This window comes from Lipotes vexillifer, unplaced genomic scaffold, assembly GCF_000442215.2.
Source record: "Lipotes vexillifer unplaced genomic scaffold, Lipotes_vexillifer_v1.1 scaffold25, whole genome shotgun sequence".
Taxonomy (NCBI): Eukaryota; Metazoa; Chordata; class Mammalia; order Artiodactyla; family Lipotidae; genus Lipotes; species Lipotes vexillifer.
Genome location: NW_006792881.1, coordinates 1,755,196 through 1,779,569, shown reverse-complemented (window position 1 = coordinate 1,779,569; position 24,374 = coordinate 1,755,196). Strand labels below are relative to the sequence as shown.

Below are 24,374 nucleotides of genomic sequence, written 5' to 3'. Positions count from 1 at the left end.
AGGAATGAATCATGATTATTTCTATGCTTAACTGATTTTCTTATGAAAAAAATTTTTTTAACTGTAGCTTCACCAGGTGATATGGATCAGACACAAATTGAGCCCAATCTGTACCTGGCATCCATATTTACAGGTAAGATTTTTTACTTTAAAAGTTTCAGATTTTTTTCATTTCCTTCTTTCTTTCTCTCATAATAATCAACACAGTAGAGAAAATAATTCCAATTTTTTGTTCTTTTAAAATATCTATAAACTTACCCCAGGTATAGAACTCCCTTCATGCACTAAACTCAACTCTCCAAAAGTTAGGAGACAAAAAAAAAATCTATCATTTCCTTTTGGAAAGTTTATAAAATGTTGAATTAAAAGGCTGCAGGTGTGGTATTCAGAGCACTGAGGCTAGTACTCGAAATAATTCCATCTGGGGGAGGTTATTTGTTGGGACAGGACACTGTTTAAACTTTGAAGTCAGTTTTAAACAAAGTGAAGCAGCTGGAACCTGGCATAAGAAGAAACAAATCTTTCACGTTAACTATTGCTTTTTGGAGAAAAAAAGGTTTGGACTTGTTTTTACAGGTGCCAATACATTTATTCTTCCTATAGGAACTGCTGTATTTTTATCTTAAATTATAAATTTTAAAATAAGCATTTGTCAACTCACTTAAAAAACAGAAGCAATAGTAAACTTAAAAAATGTAATAGGGTGTTTATTTCTAAAACACATTTTGGGATGAGACTATAGAAACATTTTAAATCACTCTTTTAAACATGAAAGTAAGGAAAGAAATGTTTAATACTGACTAATTCTGTAAAGCGGAGGCAAATCTCATTTTACATACTATATACTTAACATCAAATGACCAGGCATCTTCTTCATCAAGGCTTGTAGTATTTGTTCTCAAGCACTGAAGCTATGATGTTGCAAAATCTGTAGGGCTGGGTTAAGTATGTGAGGAGAATTGAATACAGCAGGATAGTTTAGCAGCTGCTTAAACAAGGAATTTAAGCAAGAGTAGATGAACCCACGGTGGACAGGAAAAAATGCTTCAAGAACTCAGTAAAACACAGCTGAAATACTGTAACATTTTCATAGACATCTGGGAAGCAACTGTTTTGCTGGAACTCAGGGTTGATTTTAAAGACTGGATGAGTCTAAGCAAGCTGGTAGCTGTAAGGAACCACAGACTCTCTAGGTAGAAACAAATCAGTTTGGTTCAGCAATCATTTTAAGGCCCAGTGTGTACCTAGCATTATGCTACAACTTTGTAGAATGCAGACGTAAACAAGACAAAGTTGTTGTCCTCATGGGGCACATTTAACAGGAGCAACAGACGCACAAGCAAATAACAGTAATACAAGAGATAAGGTCACAGATACTTAGTGTGTACCTACTGTACTAGTCACTCGGAAGACAATGAGTGTAAGTTGCAGTCCATGCTCTTAAGGAATATATTGTCCAGTGGAAGTGACAGACACATAAATAATTACAGTGCAGTCTCCAAAGTGCTGCAGTAGCATTGCCTTCAGAGAATAAGGCATCCACAGTTAACAGGAGAGGAACCCCTGTATTTCACCACTACAGCTGGGAAAACAACTCAGAGAGTGTAATTCATCTGCACATGTTCTTGAGTATTTAGGGTCCGCAGACCCCTTAGAGACATTGATAGCTATGACTACCTGCCTCCCTTCCAAACTGTACTTATATGAAAATAATTTGCATATGGTTTCAGGGTATTCACAAATAGATCCTGGGTCACCCATCCATGGACTCTGGATTCAGATCCTTCGGGTACTTGATTAAAGATTATTACCTTTGTTTCCTTTTTAATTTTATTTTTAAATGTGCAGTGTATAAGAAACTCATCTTGATCTGCATGTAGAAATACCCAAATGCAGGCAATTTAAAGTCACTATACTATCTATTTGTCAACTCATAGAATAATCCCATAAGTTTATGTGGCTTATGCCATGTGCAGTTACTGAATCTGAGTGAGGAGTGTGCGGTGCTGCATTCTTCTGTGAAGTTACTGAGGAATTTTTTACTTCTTTTCTCTGCTTGCCTCCTGTTGTTTTAGGAGAGAATACTTTGTTTGGATTCCTCTCAGTTTGCAAATAACAGAGACATAATAATGGGTTACCAACTGTTTGAAGATTAGAGTGAGAATCTAAAACCTGCTGATGAAATGGATTATCCAAACCTAAAAAGCTTTTAGAAAGTTTTGTGTATGTATTTTTAAACATACACATGTGATATAAAGGCAAATTCTTAAATGGACATAAAAAATCTTGTATTCTTACTTTATTACTTAGAATAAATTAGTTTTAGCTGTTCTGTTCCTTAGTCTTACAATCAAAGAATAGAAAACAAAATTTCTTTATGAATTTTAAATACTTTTAAAGCAAAAAAATTGAATTTCAAATGCCTAAAGAGTTTTACAAATACGACTTAGGATGCTTCAAATACATGGTCTCGCTCAGTGACATCTCCTGCTTAAATGCATGCCAGGTTAAATGACGTACTGCCTACCCACGGAATCAAGGAATAATCTCCCTTTTTTAAAAACAAATCTGAAAACAGCTGTTGAAACAGTTACATCATAGAGTAATGACATGACTGTGGAAAGTTAAAAAGTCAAACTTTGAAAGCATCAAACTGCATTTAATATAGGTAGAAAATTTATGTTTGCTTTAATGATGATTTATTAAGATATTATGTCTTTTCTTTAAAAACAAATTAAACTCTGTGAGGACCATAACTGCATATGAATGTGACTCTTTTTGCCTGTTAACAGTGATGCTTTTGAAAAATGTTTCCAGTCTAAAAAGTTCTCTTTTAAAGCTCTAAAACTGTGACTGTTTAGCTTGTGTAAATGAGCGCTTCAAAAAACCTTTCCAAAATGTACATTAACAAACACCTTTAGATAAGGTGATGCATTTTATTGATATAACTCATTGATTAAAACTCAGTTACTAGGGCTTCCCTGGTGGCGCAGTGGTTGAGAGTCCACCTGCCGATGCAGGGGACACGGGTTCATGCCCCTGTCCGGGAAGATCCCACATGCTGCGGAATGGCTGGGCCCATGAGCCATGGCCGCTGAGCCTGTGCGTCCGGAGCTTGTGCTCCGCAACGGGAGAGGCCACAACAGTGAGAGGCCCGCGTACTGCAAAAAAAAAAACAACCAAAAACAACTCAGTTACTAGAGTTAAAAGTAGCATAATTATTTGGAGGCCTTCTAAAGCTGTGGGGTTTTTTCCTTAGTGTATTTCAGTGACACATTCTTATCCCTCTCTCCTAAGTCGACTGCCTTTTGCGGCCCACTCTGAGGGTCATTGCCTCTTAGGATAATTTCTTTCCAGTTCCATAAAAGTAAGTGCTAATCTGTTTTAAGTGCTTTTGATTTGCCAGCACTGTTCAAAACACTTTATATGCATTATCCCATTTAATCCGCATAAAACCCTCTGAGGTAGGTACTCTTACCTTTATTTTGTAGATGAGGAAATGAGGGTTTAGAGAAGTTATGTAACTTTCCAAAAGTCCCTTATCACTCATTCTCCCTTGGACCCCTTACCTATTTTTCATTATAGCACTCATCACCGCCTGACATAATATATGTTTGTTTCCTTACTTGTTTGTCATTTGCCCTTCACATCCAGCTGGGATATGATGTCAGTGAGATTAGAGCCTTTGTTTTCTTCACTGCCGAAATCACCAGAGTCTAGAACAGTGCCTGGCACATAGGTGCTCAGTTGATATTTATTGAGTTAACAAATGGATGAGCCTAGCCCTGCCCTATTATGGAATCCATAATAGGGCTCTGTTCCTCCCCCTTCCTCTTTTACTCCTTCCCACACGAAAACCTCACACTGACAGTCTTGATGGGACCATTCCTAGGTGACTGAACAATAGACCTCATTTGGACCCCAGACTTGACTGATCATAAAGGGACTTGTGCTTGAAACTTCATCACTGCTCCTCTCCTTAGCTGCCCCTACCATTACATACCACTACTAAAACGGAATTTCCCTCAACAACCTTTAAAAGTACTAATTTTTTATGTGGATAATTAAGGTATTTGGTATCAGGCAAAAAGCAGTGAGTTGTAGTCTCAGCTCTACCAGTTACGAACTAGGTGAATTATACTAGACTCTTTTGAAAACCTTGTGTGACTCTTGTGTGACTCTTCATTCTTGGGTCTCTTCCTACGTATCTGACACTTCCCTTTTGTGTTCCTCTATTTTCTCTTTATTCACCTTTCTTTGTCCTTCTCTTATTTCTGTCATCATTTATTTTGTTGTCCTCTTTTTCTTCATTGCCTTCCACATCTTTTAAGTCCTAGCTCACCTGCCACTTCCACCTAATTTAAACCAAATATTCCTCTACATGTTTATCTCCACTACTAGGTTTTAAGCTTCTTGAAGATGAGGACGATTTCTTTTTCCCCTGTGTATCATCTTCTCAACACCATCTTAGCTCCACACATACAGTAGGCTTGTATAGATGTTTAGTTAGTAAGCATATGCTTTCGGAAAAGCCCACTCTGACATCTCTGTGTCTCAGTTACCTTTACCTTGTCTGCCTCCCAGAGTTACTGTTAGGATGAGATAATATGACGGGCAAAAGATCTTAGCAAACTTTTAATTGCTGTATAAATCTAAGGCAGTAACTATAAGAAATAGCATAACTTTACAATAATTGAATTTAATATGTTCCTTGAGACTTGGAAACTTCTTCAAGGTCCAAAATAAAAAGTAGTTATAGCTCTTGTTACACCACTGAACAATTTAATCAGTAATTTAATGTGCAGAGTAGAAAATAAAGGCACATGTAAAGCAGTTTTGTGAAACTGGATAACAAAGAAAAGAAGAGTATCTGGCATCAGTGTAGTTTTTGACAGATATATAGGTAATGCAAGGAATGGAATTTTTCTTAATTGGGGGAAGATAACATTTAATTTTACAGGTTGAAAATTAATTTTGCTCTCAAGCCTTAGTTATATCCTGTGTTGGTTTTTACTTTATTGACGAGGTAAGCTCTGATCTTGGATACTTCTCTTGGTTATTTTGTATATTCTGCATCACAGCTTTGTAAAATGTCAGAATATTTAAACAATGCTTATGTCCTATGAAGTTTTTTTTTTTTTTTTTTTTTTTGCGGTATGCGGGCCTCTCACTGTTGCGGCCTCTCCCGTTGTGGAGCACAGGCTCGGGACGCGCAGGGTCAGTGGCCATGGCTCACGGGCCCAGCCACTCCGCGGCATGTGGGATCTTCCCGGACCGGGGCACAAACCCGTGTCCCCTGCATCGGCAGGCGGACTCTCAACCACTGCGCCACCAGGGAAGCCCCTATGAAGATTTTTAAAAAGAAATTCTTATTGTTTATTTTTTTTTAATTTATTTCTTTTTTAAATTTATTTTTATTTTTGGCTGCGTTGGGTCTTTGTTGCTGCACTCAGGCTTTCTCTAGTTGCAGCAAGCAGGGGCTACTCTTTGTTGCGTTGTGCAGGCTTCTCAGTGTGGTGGCTTCTCTTGTTGCAGAGCACGGGCTCTAGGTGCGCCGGCTTCAGCAGTTGTGTTTTGCGGGCTCTAGAGCACAGGTTCAGTAGTTGTGGCGCACGGGCTTAGCTGCTCCACGGCACGTGGGATCTTCCCGGACCAGGGCTCGAACCCGCGTCCCCTGAATTGGCAGGCGGATTCTTAACCGCTGCCCCACCAGGGAAGTCCCTTGAATGTTTATTTAATATATATTTTTTCAGCATTTAAAATGTGTTTGGCATCATTCCAGACACAGAGACTACAAGTACTGAATAAACCATAAGTTTATAAACAATAAGTTTCTTAATTTTAGTTTTTATCATATCCTGTCAGAGCTAAATTTCAACAAGTCTTTTCCTATTTAAAATATTTGTTCTATTTAAATTGATATAATAATTGCTTTCTTCTTAAAGGATTATGCTGTTGCATTACAGTTTGTAGTACTGCTATAATTATATGAAATCTTATTTCATGTTCCTCTTTTATTAAAAATAAATTGATACAAGTAACAAAAAGGAATGGTATATTAAAAGTCTTTGTTAGACTTCCTAAAATGAAATGAATTTTTCTTTTACAAGTATTTTGATCATCTTGAACAGCTGTGATTGAGTCATCATTGAATCTCCAAAACTGACTACTTTTACTGTGGTCCCTATAAAAACTTGATGGAAAATTTCACTTTATTACTGTGGCAACTATTTTAAAAGTATAAAGGAGTTTTAGAAAAATTATTATGACTCTTGGCTCAGAGATGTCTTTAAGATTATTTAGGATAATTTACTTTTAAGATGCTTATTATTATACATATATGGTAAGTACATGAAATTTGAAATGAGGATTTTTGTGGTCTTAAATAGTACCAAGTTGGCATTCTTTATGCTCTTAGGCAATGTGCTTTTTAAACTTAGAGGAGTGAATTAGGGTATATGCAGATATATATATGTATGTAGTCAACTCTGGGTTTTTTAAAACATATTAATGAATTCTTCATTTCAAACTGCCTCCCTGACTTGGTCTTACCTAGCATTTATCATCTGTACCACAGCTTTGGGCACTTGAAAACTGTCTTAGTCTATTCAGGCTACTATAACAAAATGCTATAGACTGAGTGGCTTTTAAACAACAGAAATTTATTTCTCACAGTTCTGGAGGCTGGACATCCAGAATCAAGGTACCTCTTCCTCATTTCTGTGTCCTCACATGGTCGAAGGACTAGCATGGTCAAAGGGGCTAGCAAACTCTGGGGCCTCTTTCATAAAGGCACTACTCTCATTCATGAGGGCTCCATCCTCATGACCTAAGCACCTCCCAAAGGCCACACTTCTTAATACCACCACACTAGGCATTAGGATTTCAACATATGAATTTTGGGGAGACATAAACATTCAGATCATAACATATACTTTTAAAATGTTGTCTCTTAATTGTTCAGGGGTGGGAGTGGAAAGGAGGGTGTATTTTACCTCTGTGACAAGTTCTGAGCACCTTGAGAAAAGAAATTATCGCAAATGCAATCCTTTTTTGATCCCCAGTATTATATAGGAAAGTTTAAGGCACGTAAATACTCAGGTACACTTGTTTAGCTGAAGGAGTTTCTCCTTTTTACAGGTGGTAAAGCAGTTCCACTCTTCACTTCGCAGACATCACCTGCCAAGATGTCCGTGACACCACCCTCAGTGAACCTGGAGGACTGCTCTGAGTCTCTGAGCATCAGCACTGTCCAGGGGGACACAGAGTCCTCGGGAACAGATACCTTCTGAATGTGAAGTGAGAGCCAGTACAGTATTTGTGCTACTGGTTTTGAGGTCATTTTTCTCTGGCATAAAACTATCTCTCAGACTATTTTGGTCCTTCAACATATTCAGAAAAATAATTTTTAATTTTTTATTAAAATGAAAAGTGTAATTTGGGTATTTAGGTAACATTTTTAAATAAAATAATTTAAATGGATATCTTCATGAGTCTGTGTTATTTCTTAGAATCCTGAGGCAGCGTAGAATAGTGGAAAGGGCATAACTTTTGACATCTAAAACTTTATTCTACAGATATAATTATCTGTACTTAGTTATGAAATTAAGTTGCTCAAGGTTATTCATTCCAAATTTTTTATAAGAGTAAATAATTGGAAGCAATCTAATATCTCTCAGTAAGGAACTGATTAAAAAAGTGATAGTACAACTGAATACTAGGTGGCACAAAAAATCATTTAAAAATGTTTATGTATTGATATAGAATTATCTCTGAGGTCTTTTGGGGTTTTTTTCATTGATTTTTTAAAATTGAAGTATAGTTGATTTACAATATTATGTCAGTTTCAGGTCCACAGGATAATGATTCAGTATTTTTGCAGATTATATTCCATTATAGGTTATTATAAGATACTGTGTATAATTCCCTGTGCTATACAGTAAATCCTTGTTGCTTATTTATTTTATATATAGTAGTTTGTATCCGTTAATCCCAAACCCCTAATTTGTCCCTCCTCCCTTCCCTCTCCCCTTTGGTTACCACAGGTTTGTTTTCTATGTCTGTGAGTCTGTTTCTCTTTTCTATATACATTCATTTGTATTATTTTTGAGATTCTACATATAAGTGGTGTCATACAGTATTTGTCTTGTCTCACTTATTTCATTAAGCATAATAATCTCTAGGTCTGTCCACATTACTGCAAATGGCAATGTTTCATTTTTTTTATGGCGGAGTAATATTCCATTTTATATATATATATGTATACCACATATCTGAGATATATTGTTAAAGTGAAAAAGGCCATGTGCAATACAGTGTATGAATTATGCTACCATCATTTAAAATGAGGTGGGGAGGAATCCAAATATATGGCACATACATACACATATGCTTACATACACATATTTGCTTATGTATCCATTAAATATCTTTGGAAGGATAGACAAAAAACAGCTAACTTGGTATCCAAGGAGGGAGATTGAGTGGCTAGATGATAGAGAGGTTGAGTGATAGGAGTTAGGTATGACTGTATTTACTGTGGATTTTTATATACCTTACATGTACACCTTATAAATCTTTATAGTGTATAAACCTCTGAATGTGATTGGATTAACTTTAAAAGTGTAAATACATAAAATTAAAAGAAAATAAAACATGGCTTTGTAATCAGACACATGTATATTCTAATTGCAGTTTCTTCACCTTGGTCTGTGATGGGGCAAATAAATCCCTCCTTCACAGCTGCCTGGGTAAATGGATTTAATACCTGGTTTGCAGGATACTGGGGATTATCAATTATGTTGGGGGTAGCATCCACCATGGTGCCTGGCACCACATAAGTGCTCAATTAATGGTGGATGTCATTATCTTGAGGGGTTTAACAAGGATCCTACACTGGACAGTAAGCATATAAGAAGCAGGGCAGCCTAGCATTAGCAAAGACATTTATCTCTCTGAAAAATTTTTTCTGTGACAACTAAAATTCAAACACAGTAACTATACTCATCCTTGACGTTTCTCAGCATTTTTCTGGTGAGTCTCAGCCCTGGCTGCACAGTAGTACCTCTGGGAGCTTTAAAAATGCCTGGTTTCCATATCCAGAGATTCTGATTTAATTGATCTGAGTGGGAGCCAGGCATTGGTATGAAAAAAGAAGAAAGACCTTCCCAGATGATTTTAATGTGCACTCAAGGTTGAGAATTACTGGAGAGCAATTTAGAATTCCTTAAACTTCTAGTAGGACCCATTGTCGGGGAAACTTAGAGTCTGAGTGTTTTTTCTCACTGAAGATAGAAGATTCAAGAACCTGTGGAAGCTCAGAAATGTGTCCACACATGTTTCTTCTTATGTCACAGCTCCTCAAGCCTCATTCAGATATTTGGTTACTGAAATGCTCTAGGTTTCACTTTAGAACCTATTTTTCTTTGCTATGGCCTTTTAGCCATGCCTGCTTGTAATAGTTCCCATTCAACAAGAAGAAGAAAAATGCTGTTCTGTGGATCATAATTTGGTTTTGATGTTCACTTACAAGTCTCTGATATACGAAAGCTGCCGAAATGTTTCTAAGTGCTGCTTCATTTTAAACATTACCCACCCCCCACCCCAGTTTCTGGTTTTCAGGACTTTTTCTGTTTGGGAAAGATGTTTCTTAATTTTAGCAAAAGCATTTTAAATGATTTTAATTATTGTGATTAAAATATTTTTATTCCACCTGCTTCTGTTTTCTTTAATTGAAGTATAGTTGATTTACAAAGTTGTGTTAGTTTCAAGTGTAGACGAAAGTGATTCAGTTATACTATATATATAGTTTATATATATACTTTATATTCTTTTTCAGATTATTTTCCATTATAGGTTATTATAAGATATTGAATATAGTTCTGTGTGCTATACAGTAGGTCCTTGTTGCTTATCTATTTTATATATAGTAGTGTGTATCTGTTAATCCCAAACTCCTAATTTGTCCCTTCCCCACTCACTTTCCCTGTTAGTAACCATAAGTTTGTTTTCTATGTCTTTGAGTCTATTTCTGTTTTATAAATAAGTTCATTTTGTATCATTTTTTTAGATTCCACATATAAATGGTATCATTTTGTCTTTGTCTGACTTACTTCACTTAGTATGATAATCTCTAGGTCCATCCATGTTGCTGCAGATGTCAATATTTCATCCTTTTTTATGGCTGAATAATATTCCATTGTATATACCACACCTTCTTTATCCACTCCTCTGTCGATGGACATTTAGGTTACTTCCTTGTCTTGGCTATTGCAAATAGTGCTGCTGTGAACATTGGGATGCATGTATCTTTCGAATTAGAGTTTTCATCTTTTCCAGATACATGTCTGGGAGTTGGATTGCTGGATCATATGGTAACTCTATTTTTAGTTTTTTAAGGAACCTCCATGCTGTTCTCCATAGTGGCTGCACCAGTTTACATTCCCACTAACAATGTAGGATGTTTCCCTTTTCTCCACACCCTCTCCAGCATTTATTATTTGTAGACATTTTGATGATGGCCATTCTGACCGGTGTGAGATGATACCTCATTGTAGTTTTGATTTGCATTTCTCTAGTAATTAGTGATGTTGAGCATTTTTTCATGTGCCTATTGGCCATCTGTATGTCTTCTTTGGAGAAATGTCTATTTAGGTCTCCTGCCTATTTTTTGATTGGGTTGTTTTTTGTTTGTTTGTTTGTTTTTTGCGGTACATGGGCCTCTCACTGTTGTGGCCTCTCCTGTTGCGGAGCACAGGCTCTGGATGCGCAGGCTCAACGGCCATGGCTCACACGGGCCTAGCAGCTCCGCGGCATGTGGGATCTTTCTGGGCCGGGGCACGAACCCATGTCCCCTGCATCGGCAGGCGGACTCTCAACCACTGCGCTACCAGGGAAGCCCTGTTTGTTTTTCTGATATTGAGCTGCATGAGTTGTTTGTATATTTTGCAAATTAATCCCTTGTTGGTTGCATTGTTTGCAAGTATTTTCTCCCATTCTGTAGGTTGTCTTTTCGTTTTGTTTATGGTTTACTTTGCTGTGCAAAGTCTTTTAAGTATAATTAGGTCCCATTTGTTTATTTTTGTTTCTATTCCATTATTTTAGGAGATGGATTCAAAACGATGTTGCTGCAATTTGTGTCAAAGAATGTTCTGCCTATGTTTTCTGCTAGGAGTTTTATAGTACCCAGTCTTACACTTAGGTCTTTAATCCATTTTGAGTTTATTTTTGTGTATGGTGTTAGAGAATGTTTTAATTTCACTCATTTACATGCAGCTGTCCAATTTTCCTCAGCACCACTTATTGGAGAGGCTATCTTTTCTCCATTGTATATTCTTGCCTCCCTTGTCATAGATTAATTGACCATAGGTGCATAGGCTTTCTTTCCTGTTCCATTGATTTATATGGCTGTTTTTGTGCCAGTACCATGATGTTTTGATTACTGCAGCTTTGTAGTATAGTCTGAAGACAAGGAGTATGATTCCTCCAGCTCCATTCTTCTTTCTTAAGATTGTTTTGGCTATTCGGGGTCTTTTGTGTTTCCATACAAATTAAAATGTTTTTCTTTTAGTTCTGCGAAGAACTAAAGAAAAGAACTAGGTATTTTATTCTTTTTGATGTGATGGTAAATGAGATTGTTTCCTTAATTTCTCTTTCTGATATTTTGTTGTTAGTGTATAGGAATGCAACAGATTTCTATATGTTAATTTTGTATCCTGAAACTTTACCAAATTCATCAATGAGCTCTAGTAGTTTTCTGGTGGCATCTTTAGGATTTTCTATGTATAATGTCCTGTCATCTGCAAACAGTGACAGTTTTATTTCTTCCTTTCCAATTTGGATTTCTTTTATTTCTTTTTCTTCTCTGATTGCTGTGGCTAGGACTTCCAAAACTATGTTGAATGAAAATGACAAGAGTGAGCATTCTTGTCTTGTTCCTGATCTTAGAAGGAATGCTTTCAGCTTTTTACCATTGAGTATGATGTTAACTGTGGGTTTGTCATATATGGCCTTTATTATGTTGAGTTATATTCCCTCTATGCCCACTTTCTTGAGTTTTTATCATAAATGGATGTTGAATTTTATCAAAAGCTTTTTCTGCATCTATTGAGATGATCATATGGCTTTTATCCTTCAGTTTGTTAATTGATGTATCACATTGATTGATTTGCAGATATTGAAAAATACTTGCATCCCTGGGATTAAATCCCATTTGATCATGGCACATGATCCTTTTAATGTATTGTTGGATTCAGTTTGCTAGTATTTTGTTGAGGATTTTTGCAGACAAGTTCATCAGTGATATTGGCCTGTAATTTTCTTTTTTTGTGATATCTTTGTCTGGTTTTGATGTCAGGGTGTTGGTGGTCTCATAGAATGAGTTCAGAAGTGTTCCTTTCTCTATAATTATTTGGAACTGTTTCAGAAGGATAGGTGTTTTACTCTTTTCTAAGTGTTTGGTAGAAATTATCCTTGAAGCCATCTTGTCCTGGACTTTTGTTTGTTGGGAGTTTTTAATTAGTGATTCAATTTCAGTACTGGTAATTGGTCTGTTCATATTTTCTGTTTCTTCCTGGTTCAGTTTTGGGAGATTGTACTTTTCTAAGAATTTGTTCATTTCTTCTAGGTTGTCCATTTTATTGGTGTACAGTTGCTTGTAGTAGTCTCTTATGGTCCTTTGTGTTTCTGTGGTGTCAGCTGTAACTTCTTTTTCATTTCTAATTTTATTGATTTGGGCCCTCTCCCTTTTTTTCTTGATGAGTCTGTCTAAAGATTTAGCAATTTTGTTTATGTTTTCAAAGAATCAGCTTTTAGTTTCATTGGTCTTTTCTACGAGTTTTTTAGTCTCTATTTCATTTATTTCTGCTCTGATCTTTATTATTTCTTTCGTTCTACTAATTTTGAGTTTTGTTTGTTGTTCATTCTCTAGTTCCTTTAGTGTAAGGTTAGGTTGATATTTTTCTTGTTTCCTGAGGTAATCTTATATCGCTATAAACTTCCTTCTTAGAACTGCTTTTTAGCAAAAGCATTTTTTATTTAAAGGTGTTGGTAGTTTTTTCACCCTAATCAGAAAACCTGCCTTTTCTAGTTTAAGGTAGAAGTATAATCTTTGATTTATTCCGCTCTGTATGTACTTGAGCTTTTCTTTAAAAAAAAAAAGTTTAGTATCTTTTCATCAGTATTTTGTTTGTTTATAGGATTATTTCTGGCCAAGTTTCCATCTGTATATATTCTGCCAAGCACCTCAAACTTCTTGGAGTAAAATTATGTAAGTAAAAGTAAATGGTTTAAAAACAAATTAAAAAAAAAAGTAAATGGTAATTTTGATGTTACAAGCTTTAAAATGTTCATTTTATTTTTATAATTTCCATCTTCCAGAATGAACTATTTAAAAGACATGCTGTTAATAAGTAGACTCTATCAAGATCAAGGCTGTTACTATTGTTGGGCTTACATGCCAGGGTAACAGGTATTTTAAATGTTTCGATGGTTTAAATCCTAAAATAAATTTGCTTTCTGTGCATTTTAATAGAATCTTGAAAAAATGTTTTTATTTTCAAAAGATGATTACATCAGTATATTTCTTATCACTTGCATATTTCTGATCTCTTAATTTTTCTTTTAAAATATTAAACATATATTTAAAAGTTTTTAGTTTTTCTATTAAAAGCTCAACATTTTTCTAAAAAATAAATAAAATAGCATTTCTTAGTTTGTGGTGGATTACTGCCCCCGATCCAAGAATAATTCTGTAGTTGAAACATTTTTTGAAACAACTTTTAAAACATGTCCTGAAGCCATCATTTCCTTATAAATGAGTAACTTGAACTTCTGTGATGTTGCTAAGAAGAAACCCACTGAAATATTCTTTTCTACTATACATCCATATATATATCTGTTTAACAAAAATTAACTCTGAGGGCTGTTGGGCACACAGTGCGGTATGGATACTTATGGCCCAGGCTGGGTAGCCATCTCAGGATTCGTCATTCTCTCCCTTTGGTCATCTGCCTCTCCTGGAGAATGAAGGTTGACCAAGGAATCGTCTCTTCCTAGTATGGAATCACCATTTGGTCACCTAACATCAATTACACAGCAGTTTTTAAAACTCTCGTACAGATGCATTGGAAAAAATGAATATTATAATGAGAAATCCCATCATTACAGTTCAGAAAATTTCAGGAGGCCAGTTTTTTACTTGACCTAGCCCATGCCAGGAGAATAGATTCCAAGTCTCAGACTGTCAAACCTTTGAGAGTAATCAACCTGTGTCTGTACTTTCTAAAAAATTAATTAATTAATTTTATTTATTTTTGGCTGTGTTGGGTCTTAGTTGCAGCATGCGGGATCTTTGTTGCAGCATGCGGGATCTTTCGTTGGCGGCGTGCGAGCTCTTCATTGTGGTGTGCAGACTTCTCTCTAGTTGTGGTGCACAGGCTCCAGAGCACATGGGATCTGTAGTTTTGTGGCACGTGGGCTCTCTAGTTGTGGCCTGCAGGCTTAGTTGTCCCGCGGCCATGTGGGATCTTAGTTCCCCGACCAGGGATCGAACCTGTGTCTCCTGCATTAGAAGGCGGATTCTTTACCACTGGACCACCAGGGAAGTTCCTGTGCCTGTACTTTTTAAAGGTATTATTTCTTCTTGTACTGAAGTGTTTACCTAGAAACAATCGGAAATATTAGCTAGAGTGCAGATGTCCCCCTGGTGAGGCCAATAAATATTGTAAAGCTGTGTGATGGAAAGCAAACAAATCAAACCTCTTTTGCTGGATTATTATAGTGTGAATGGTCTCATTTAATAGTTTCAACCAAAGTAAGGGATAAATTACACATCTCTTAAATTCAGGGACCCCTAACCTAGGTAAAAACCCTCAAGCAAATCAATAGACTCCTCTAACTTCTGGGAGGTCGCTTCTATGAGACCTCTGAAGAGACCCAGATAGTGAGACTGAACAGGATTTAAAATCTTGAAGGGAACTGGTAAGAAGTCCCAGGAATAGTTCTTGGTATGCATGGAGGTCACAGATAAAGAACAGGCCTGGCGCTGCACAATTGATATGATCTATATGTAAAGAGTTGAAAGTGTATGTCTTTTTCCCTGAATCATTATGACAAACAGTGATAAGGATTTCAGTCGACACTTTGTAGCCTGCTTTTCCTGAATGAAGATATATTTTTCTTTTCTATTTTTCACGAGATGTTACATTAGGAATAAGTATCAAGTGAGGAGGTATTTCTACCATGGGGATAGTTTAATGGGATTTCTTGGTAAGCTTGGTAAGTATTTTTATTTCCTCTTTGCATGGGTTATGAAAGTACCATAGACACTCAGGATTATTTTAAAAGGTGATTGGGTTGATTTTTCTCTCTCGATAAAATATTGGCTGTGTGTAATTCTATATAATTATAACAACCAGCCTGAATGTCTGGGTTGGGAGATAATCATTGTAAGTATAAAGGAGATGTTCAGATCATACTCTTGACGGGCTGTTTGCTAGTGTTAAGCAGAGGTATTCCTATGATTTGAGTGACCCCTGGAGTTGGAAATGGGTAACAGGCCCAGCAAGAGGTCAGGTTAGTAGATGAGGAAACATTCTTAGAAACAAGGTGAGAAAGTAATATATTTTGTTTCAGAAAAGGGAGGGGAAAATGAAGAAAAGTAGAGTCATAGGAAACGCAGAGAAGGAAATCAGTAGTCCATAGTGACATATTAACAGTCTTACAAGGAAGGCAGTAGGTTTGATTGGATATAATAAAGTTCTAGTTTTGTTTCATTGTCTTGGGTGGAATTTGCACTTCTGAAGTTGTCTGCTTGATCAGAAAGGTCTCCGATAACCTGTTTGTGCCTTGAAGCCATCTGCTTCTGGAGGCTTCATTGGTTAGCCTCAACTTGCAGTCTGTCATGGGAGTGAACGTCCATTGGTCTGAGTTGGAAGTTCCTTTTCATGATGACATATTAGACCCTGGGTAGACTTCTGTAGCTGTTGTCAAGAGGACCTGAAATGGCTCCTTTCAGTAATTTGAAGCATTTTTGCATCTATATCACTTAGTATTTTCTGCAAAACAAACCACCCCAAAACTAGGTGGCTTAAAACAACCATTTATTTATTCATGATTCTATGGATGAGCAATTTGTCTGGGATCAGCTGGGATAGCTTTGCTCTGCTCTGCTCCTCATGGTGTTGTCTGGCCTTATACACGCATTTATAGTCCACTCATACTTGATGGTCTCATTCACACATCTGGCAGTTGCTGGCTGTTGGCAGGGCAACAGAGGTAACTGGGCCCATCATCTAGCAGGCTAGCCTGAGCTCATTCACGTGATATTGGTTGAGGGTTCCTAAGAGCCACAAGAGAGGGCAAACTCCAATGTGCGAGCAGTTTTCAAACCTCTGCTTGGGTAATGTTGTTAATGCCTTGTTGGCCAAAGCAAGTCATTTCCAGGCCCAGACTCAAAGAATAGAGAAATAGTCTCCATCTCCTTATGGAAAGATCTGCAGTCACATACAAAGGAGCATGCATATGGGATGGGAAGAATTTGTGGCCATTTTTGCAATTAAACACACACTGATATCTTTTCTGGTGAACCTGGTCACTGAGCTAGGAGTCATACAAAGATGTGGATGATGTCTCTTTTGGAAAGGTGGCTTGTGCATGTTGAGCATAAGACAGTACACTAGATTGACTTCTTACAGTATTCAGCTATATCTGCATGCAACAAAATAGAGTGATTGGTGGTGTTATTCCCAATCACATAGGACATCCTGTAATGATGTCCTATGGAAAACAATCTGTATGAGCTCTGAGGAAGTGATCATGTGGCCATTAACAGTACTGACAAAACATTAGACTAAGGCAGATTAAGGATTTTTTTTTTTTTGCGGTACGCGGGCCTCTCACTGTTGTGGCCTCTCCCATTGCGGAGCACAGGCTCCGGACGAGCAGGCTCAGCAGCCATGGCTCACAGGCCCAGCCACTCCGCGGCATGTGGGATCTTCCCACACCGGGACACGAACCCACGTCCCCTGCATCGGGAGGCGGACTCTCAACCACTGCGCCACCAGGGAAGCCCAAGATCAAGGATTTTTGATAGTTTAAGAGTCAGCAAATTTTCTCAGTGAAGGGCCAGATAGTAAATTTTATATAGGCTTTGAAGGCCAAATATAATCTCTGTCACGTATTCCATATTCTCTTCTTCCTCCTTTTTTTTTTTAAACAAAATTTTAAAATATGTAAGAAACATTTTTTAGCTTGTGGACCGTATGAAGAGTCTGTAGGCCAGATTTGTCCCATGGGCTGTAGTTTGCCAACCCCTGATTGGGACAGTTTTATCTTCAGTGTCTCATTTATTCTTTCTACCTTTCCTGCATGGGGAGTACAGTTTTTATGTTAGGAGAGAAACCCTGCAGAGTTCCTGTATGGTTGTTACAGTGAAATGAGTTCCACAGTCACTGGGTAGGAAAGTAGGCATTCCCCATGCTAGGAACACAAAGTCTAGCAACTGTAACATCTGTAGCTTCTCATCAAGGAATGGGTTTTTTCCATCCTGAAAACTTACAGACTGTTGATAGTAAATATAGCCTAGAGACCTGGGTAGTTGTATAAAATCCATTGCTAAATGTTCAAACGGCCTTGAGAAGGAGTTTCTGTATTTTGTCTTGACCCTCTCAGGTTTACCTGGGTTATGTTAGCGCAGGTAAGATGTAATTTTACCACTTCCTAGTCAAATTTTGAAAATTTTTCCATTATTTATCTACTGTGGAACTTGATTTGTTCCTGGTGTAGAAAATCATGGGAAATTTAATTAGCATCCACTGGTTGGATCGTGGTACTCCTGAGCAGTTGTCAGGAGATTCTCAGAACCCATCTTTATGGAGAAAATGTCCCTGTAATTGCCAATATTGTTTTTCAGAAGTTTGGGTTGACTGTTATGAGCCAATTATAGTGAGTCTAAATTGAGCCAGTTTTCCTTCCAAGTTTGGTGGGGATACATGTCAATTTGGTAGAACTCATAGTTGGGGTAATAAAAGCTGCTTGTTAGAATGTGAGTTAGCAAGGGCATTCATTGGTTTCTGGAAGAAGGTATTGTCTATGAGTATCTCCCTTAACTGACAGGTGTTTTTCAATATCGAATAGCTTTTAGTGAATCATTAATATCTTTACCATTTTCATTAAGGTATCTTAAGAAACCAAAAATCCCCTTTTTTCCCCATAGCATCCCAAAGTTATGAACAATTCCAAATTCATATATATCTGTTTAATGTTTACCAGTTCTCCATTTGCCAGAGTGCAAGTCAGAGAAATTGGTTCATTCACATGGGCAGATTGAACATTAGGCAAAATAGAGCAGCTTTGGTAGCTGCATGTTCAGTGGTGACAGTATATCCTGCTCAGGAAGTGCCTTTATCCTTTTTAAGATAAGAGCCATCTACAAACAGACTTAAATTAGAATTGACTAAGATTTGACCTGGGCATTCTTATGTATATAGTTTTTGCTTTTTCCTGAAGTATATAATTTACACAAAAAAGTGCTCATCCTGGAGAGCTCAGTGAATTTTCACACGTGTATACATACCTGTGTAACTACCTCCCAGCTGGAAATAGAACATTTCATAGCACTTCAGAAGGTTCCTTTGTGCCCCCTTCCCAGTTAAAACATACCCCTTCTTGTCCAGAGGTAACCACTATTCTGACTTCTACCACCATCAGTTAGTTTTGCTTTTTCTTGAATTTCGTGTAAGTGGAATCATACAGTGGATAGTCATTTCCTTTTGGCTGCTTTTGTGCAGTATAATGTCTCTGAGTTCATCAGTAGTTTGTTATATTTATTGTCATGTGGCATTCCATTGTATATATATTCCACAATTAATTTATTTATTCTCCTTTTGACGGATACTTGAGCTATTGCTACTCTTAATTCTGAATAAAGCTGCTATGAATATTATTGTATTCTGGTGGACAGATGCACTAATTTCTCTTGGGTATTTTTCTAGGTAATAGGGTAAGCAGATGTTTATATTTAGTAGGATTTAGGCATTCTTAATCCCCAAGATATCATTAAACATTCATGGATTCCTCTTCATCTAGAAGGGGAAGTGAGTGGTGGAATTAAAATGTGAATGACGTTAAGCTGTGATACGTGAAGTGCACAGTGAAGAATTTCCTAAGCCGTACAGCAGCTGACAGAGAAAAGCTGAGTGTTGCCTATAAGTATCAGGGATTGCACAGCACATGGAATGCAGAGTTAGTGCAGAAGTAAGCACTCATCAGCCTAGAGCAGAAGCTTTGATCAATTAGATGCTGCTGCCCTCATACGCGGGCAGGGAGGGTGGGTTGTGACTCCAGATCAAAAGAGTTGTTCAGATAGGCAACAGACTTCTGGTGTGAACCTCTCTACTAAATTAACACACCTATTAGGCAACCTTGTCTTCCCTGAACGATTAGAAGGGTTTGGCACAGTTAGGGACATGCAAAGTATAGAGTTGCTGTGGGGAGCCTCTACCTTAGGAAGGGTTCTGGATTCATGTTTTAGTGCTCTTGTTTGGGCAATCCTGAATATCCTCTCAGTTGTTTTTGAGTTTAGGGGCTTGAATATAATGGAATAGTTTTTATTTTGGAGGAGGACAGAGAGTGTCTGCCTATAGACAGATCATGACCAAAATTAAGTAGTTTCATATTTTATAGTTAGTTTGTAATCATGTAGTTACAAGTTTTCAATTATGTAGATCAAAATTGCATAGAGTTGTAACTTTACTCTAGATGCTTTATGTCCTTTTTCAGTCAATTTTATTAAGAGATATTTGAAGCCTTCCTGTGAACAACTCGGATCAGGAGAATACAGCAATAAATTACCTACCTGTTGTATTAGAGTGGATTCTCATGGGAAAATGGAATCATTAAGGTAATTTACTTGGACACTGAGAGAAGTATGAGAGTGATTCCATAAGTCCTCAAGCCCCATGATATTTGCACATGTCCTCAAGCCCCTCAAGTCCTCAAGCAAGAAAGCAACCAATTCTTCTTAACTACTGGTTGCTAAAGAATGCTGCACATATATCCACTGCCATATAATAATTACTTGTGGAGGGAATGGAGAACAAGGTAGTATTTGGGTAGGAATATGATGAATCTAAGAATCATAATTCTTTTGATTTCTCTGATGTCTTAAATCAGTAGCATTTCCCATTAGGTTTATTAATTAGCCATGTGAGCATTGCAAGGACTGGTGCAGCAGAATTAGCCCATGTTCTTAAAAAATGGCTTTGAATACGAGATCCTTCAGGTTTGAGTAAGTCTTGGGTAATTTAGGCAGGTGTTTATAAGGATAGATCTGAATCTTAATAGGGTCAGTATTAATAAGCATAGCCCTTAGCCTTTGGATATGGTTCTTATTCCTAAGCTATGGCCCTTCTAGGATTTCAGTGGAATGTTCAAATTGTTTACTGGGCTCCTCTCAATTGGAGGGACTCTGTCTTTCCAGTATTAGGCAACTGTTGACATCTCTACTCAGCTCTTTCATACTTCCAGCTGGATTTCACCCAGCACATGTCAGGAGTCAGCTAAGGATTTGAGAGTTTGTATGAAAATATTGCAACCCCCATCTGTGGCTCTCTTCTTTATGGACTTTCCCTGACCAATATTCAGCCTTTCTGAGACCACTGAACACTGGTCCTGACTTCCAAGCCCAGCAAAACTGCCCCTTTGCTTGAGTGTATCCTCCACACGTTGGGAAGTACCCCGGATAAATGTGGATCTCAACAAGTGTGTTTTCCTTCTTTCAAGGTATGAATATTCTCTTGTTCCTGCCTGTTTTTGCTTCCTCCCCAGTGCCTTCAAATGACTGGTTTTTATATTTTGTCCAGAGTTTGTAATTGTTACTGGCAGGAGGCTTAGTCTGTTATAAATACTTTACCATTACTAGAAACTAGAATAGGAGCAGCAGTAAAATGGTGAGTGAGAGGTAGCCAGACCCTCATTTTTTAGCCTTCTCCTTCCCTCTGTCTCCCCTTTCTGCCATCAATCTTTCCACCACTGGCCCTCACCTAGAAAGGCCCTGGACCTCAGTAAGAAAGGAACAGAATAGGCTATTGGCATGAAGGGGTGGCCCAAGAATTTGGGGAAGAAAGATGATCTCCCTCTGCAAGTAAGTATCCTCTCATCAATGATATCCTGAAGACACTAGAGTGGTTCCAAATCTGGCTCTGCACAGTTTAAAAACCAAGATGCACAGGCCCCACCAAATCAACAGCGGGTGGAAGGGCCAGGTGATTCTGATGGTTAGTCAGGATTGGGAACCATTACTAGAAGAGGCAGGACTCAGATGTCTCTTGAATGAACGAGTGAATGAATGCATATGCACAACGGGCGATGGTGAGGTCATTCCCACAAGTTAAAACTGCCTGCTCTTCCAAGCCCTAGTCTCCAGTATACTGAGTTGTTGAGGGCTTGTCCGAGTGCTGTGGAAAGTAGCAGCCAGAGTGTGTTTTGACAGTGATATATGATGCCTTGCTTCACGGGAAATAGTTCAGGAACAGCCAGGAAGTCTGAAGTCCACTGAGAATGTGTTAAATGTGAGGTGTCCTGTTAGGTTTCTCAGTCTCTCAACAGTCTTGAAATTTGTTTGTCCTTGTTCCAGTTTATGTGCTCCTGAAAGAGGCCTTTTATTGTCCTGCGTCTGTCACTTAAAGATATCCTTAACTCAGGAAACAAACCTCACTTATCTTTAGGAGTGTTTTACTTGGATCAAAAAGCAGCTGAATACAAATGCTTTATGATGCCTGAAAAATAACACCCAGAGGCACAGCTCTAAAACGACTTTGAAATCCTCCCCTTTTAATACAAATCTTTCTCCTTCGGGAGGATAATTTTTTGAGAGGTAATAATCTGGTTCTTGGCATCAACCTAAGACCCTCTTGCTATTAATTGTTGTAAACAAAGCTCTTGCTTGTAAGACGAACATACATCAAGTTTCAGGGACTTTCAGCTTCCCAATAAGAAAAGGGACAATTTGCAATGAATTAATAGCCTCATTCTGTGACCACATTGGAGGACTTTGGTTTAGGGCAGGGAGACCATCCACCAAAGGGCTTACTTGGGGGTAAAAAGATGTGGTTCCCATTCTCCAAGTGCTAAAGATGGTGTAAGTTGTCCCCTAATAGATTTCTAGAAGGTACATTGTTATATCTTCACTTTTACTGCAAGTTTATTGCAGTAACACTAATCAATGTGTGTGCGTATTTGTGTTGTGATTTTTCTCTTCTGAAACACAATCAATAAACCAGTTTTGTTTTTAGTTGGTTCTCTTTTTTCTTGCTACACATTCACATCTGGATTTTCTCTTTTGAAGTGTAACTTCCTGTGAAGCAGCAATGATGATTTTAAAGGAAAAATAAATATAACACCTAGCATAAAGTCGTAGTCCTTTAATATACAAAAGTTTTTTTATACGTATTAATGATAATCATATGCACCATTTGGGCACCTTGTGAAATCATGGACTATGAAAGCAGAGCTCGAATTGTACTTCTTTGCCACCTATTTTTCCAATAGAAAAAACAACTAGGTAAAAGAGAGTATCTATTTAGAAACTTTATCAACATATTTTCTTTTTTTTTAATTGAAGTATAATTGATTTACAGTGTTTCAGGTAAAGAGATAGATATATATATATATATATATATATATATATATATATATATATATTCTTTTCCAGATTCTTTTCCATTTTGGACTATTACAAGGTATTAAGTATAGTTCCATGTGCTGTACAGTAGGTCCTTGTTGTTTATCTATTTTATATAACATATTTTCTTTTTCATGTTAGAGTTTTCTAAAGTTTTTGCCCAGCATTATTGTTTTATTTGATTTAATCATCCACATGGAATAGAGAATTAATTGGAAGGAAGAGAAGTGGTAAAGAATTAAAATGTGTTTTGGGCAACCAAAGAATTTAAAATGTATACTTTAAATTCAAATTGCATTGATCCTTTTCATATCTATTTGGACATAAAGTTTATGAAGGGGCCCCTAAATTCCTTGTTTTTATGGGATTCTTCCTTAGTCTTCTCCCCTTTTTTCCTTTCTCCCTTAGAATGCTAAATATCCTCCTTCTATGGAGACTAAATTAGGTGCATCTTGAATTCATTTCTTAGAACATAAGAAGTCTTTCTCTTCCCCATAAGCTGTCAGTACCATTTATATTTTAAATGAAAGGCAACCCTTTTCCTGAAGGAGGAACTCCAACTTTCTTTAGGGATTATCTAAACAATGTCACGTGTCCTCTTTTCCCTGCTCCATCTTCACATGAGAAAGCGTAAATCATGTAACCCAACAAATAAACACAACTGACGTGTTATTTCTTTTTCTATAGAGACATCAGCTCTTTAATCTCCTATTTCTTGTGAGCAGGCCTACTTTGGAGGACTGAAATCCTAATGTATACACAATGGTATTCTGTAAGTAAGAAGGGAAACTCTAATGGAACAGTATGTTAGAGAAATTTAATGTAACATGACTACCTGAATACCTCTTGCTGTTTTGCTTCTCTCATCCCGTTTGGCTATAAAAACCAGAAAGTATTCCTGCAGAAAGGAAAAGAACAGCTAGCTAAGAAAATCTAACCGTGAAGGGCTGGCAATGCTCAGTGCCAAGAACCTGAGACTTTCTTTCAAGCATGATGTTTCATTGTTAAGGTTTTATAAGAAGTTAGCTTTAGCCTATTAAGAAAAGGGTGATTTAGAAACAGGGGGAAAAGGAACAATTTTCCCCCATTCATTCTTCTCTAGTATAAACAAGGTATGAGGCTAATGCTTTCTTGGCATAACATGAAGCTCTGAACTAACAAAAGAGCACAATTAAAGCTCACCTGGCCTCAGAGGTCTTCTTTCCATAAAAGTTAAACTCTAATGATTGGCACTCAGTGGCCAAGATTGGCTCAGGATATTGGCAGCATATTTAATTGATACAGAGCAGTTCTACCAAAATAAAAGTCATTAAACCAACTGGAGGAAGCCTAAGAGAGGAGCAGCAGGGAGATCCTCTTTACATATTTTTTTTAAAGGTGAGCCCTGTGGATGGGGTCTGCTGGTGTGAATGTTTGGTTTGTGAGCCTCTCAAGGCAATCCAGGGGTATCTTTAGGAGGCTGCTTCAGAAAGACCAACAACGTGAATCTTGTTCCCAAAGAAAATGGGTTGTGCTGTGATTTTTTAAAAATTTATTTTATTGAAGTATAGTTGATTTACAATGTTGTGTTAGTTTCTGGTGTACGGCAAAGTGATTCAGTTATACATATAGATTCTTCTATACATTCTTTTCCATTATGGTTTATTACAGGATATTAAATATTGTTCCCTGTGCTATACAGTAGGACCTTGTT

At 37.3% G+C, this 24,374-nt stretch overlaps 1 protein-coding gene across 2 annotated transcripts in view; it reads left to right on the top strand.

The window, feature by feature from the left end:
• KIAA0586 (KIAA0586 ortholog) overlaps positions 1–7,292 on the top strand; it is a 107,832-nt gene extending 100,540 nt beyond the window's left edge. For both annotated transcript variants that reach the window (XM_007466046.1, XM_007466045.1), the window contains 2 exons: positions 68–133; positions 7,141–7,292. In XM_007466046.1, the coding sequence (XP_007466108.1) occupies positions 68–133; positions 7,141–7,292 (218 nt within the window). The remainder of the gene's footprint in view (positions 1–67; positions 134–7,140) is intronic.
• The last annotated feature ends 17,082 nt before the right edge of the window (positions 7,293–24,374 follow it).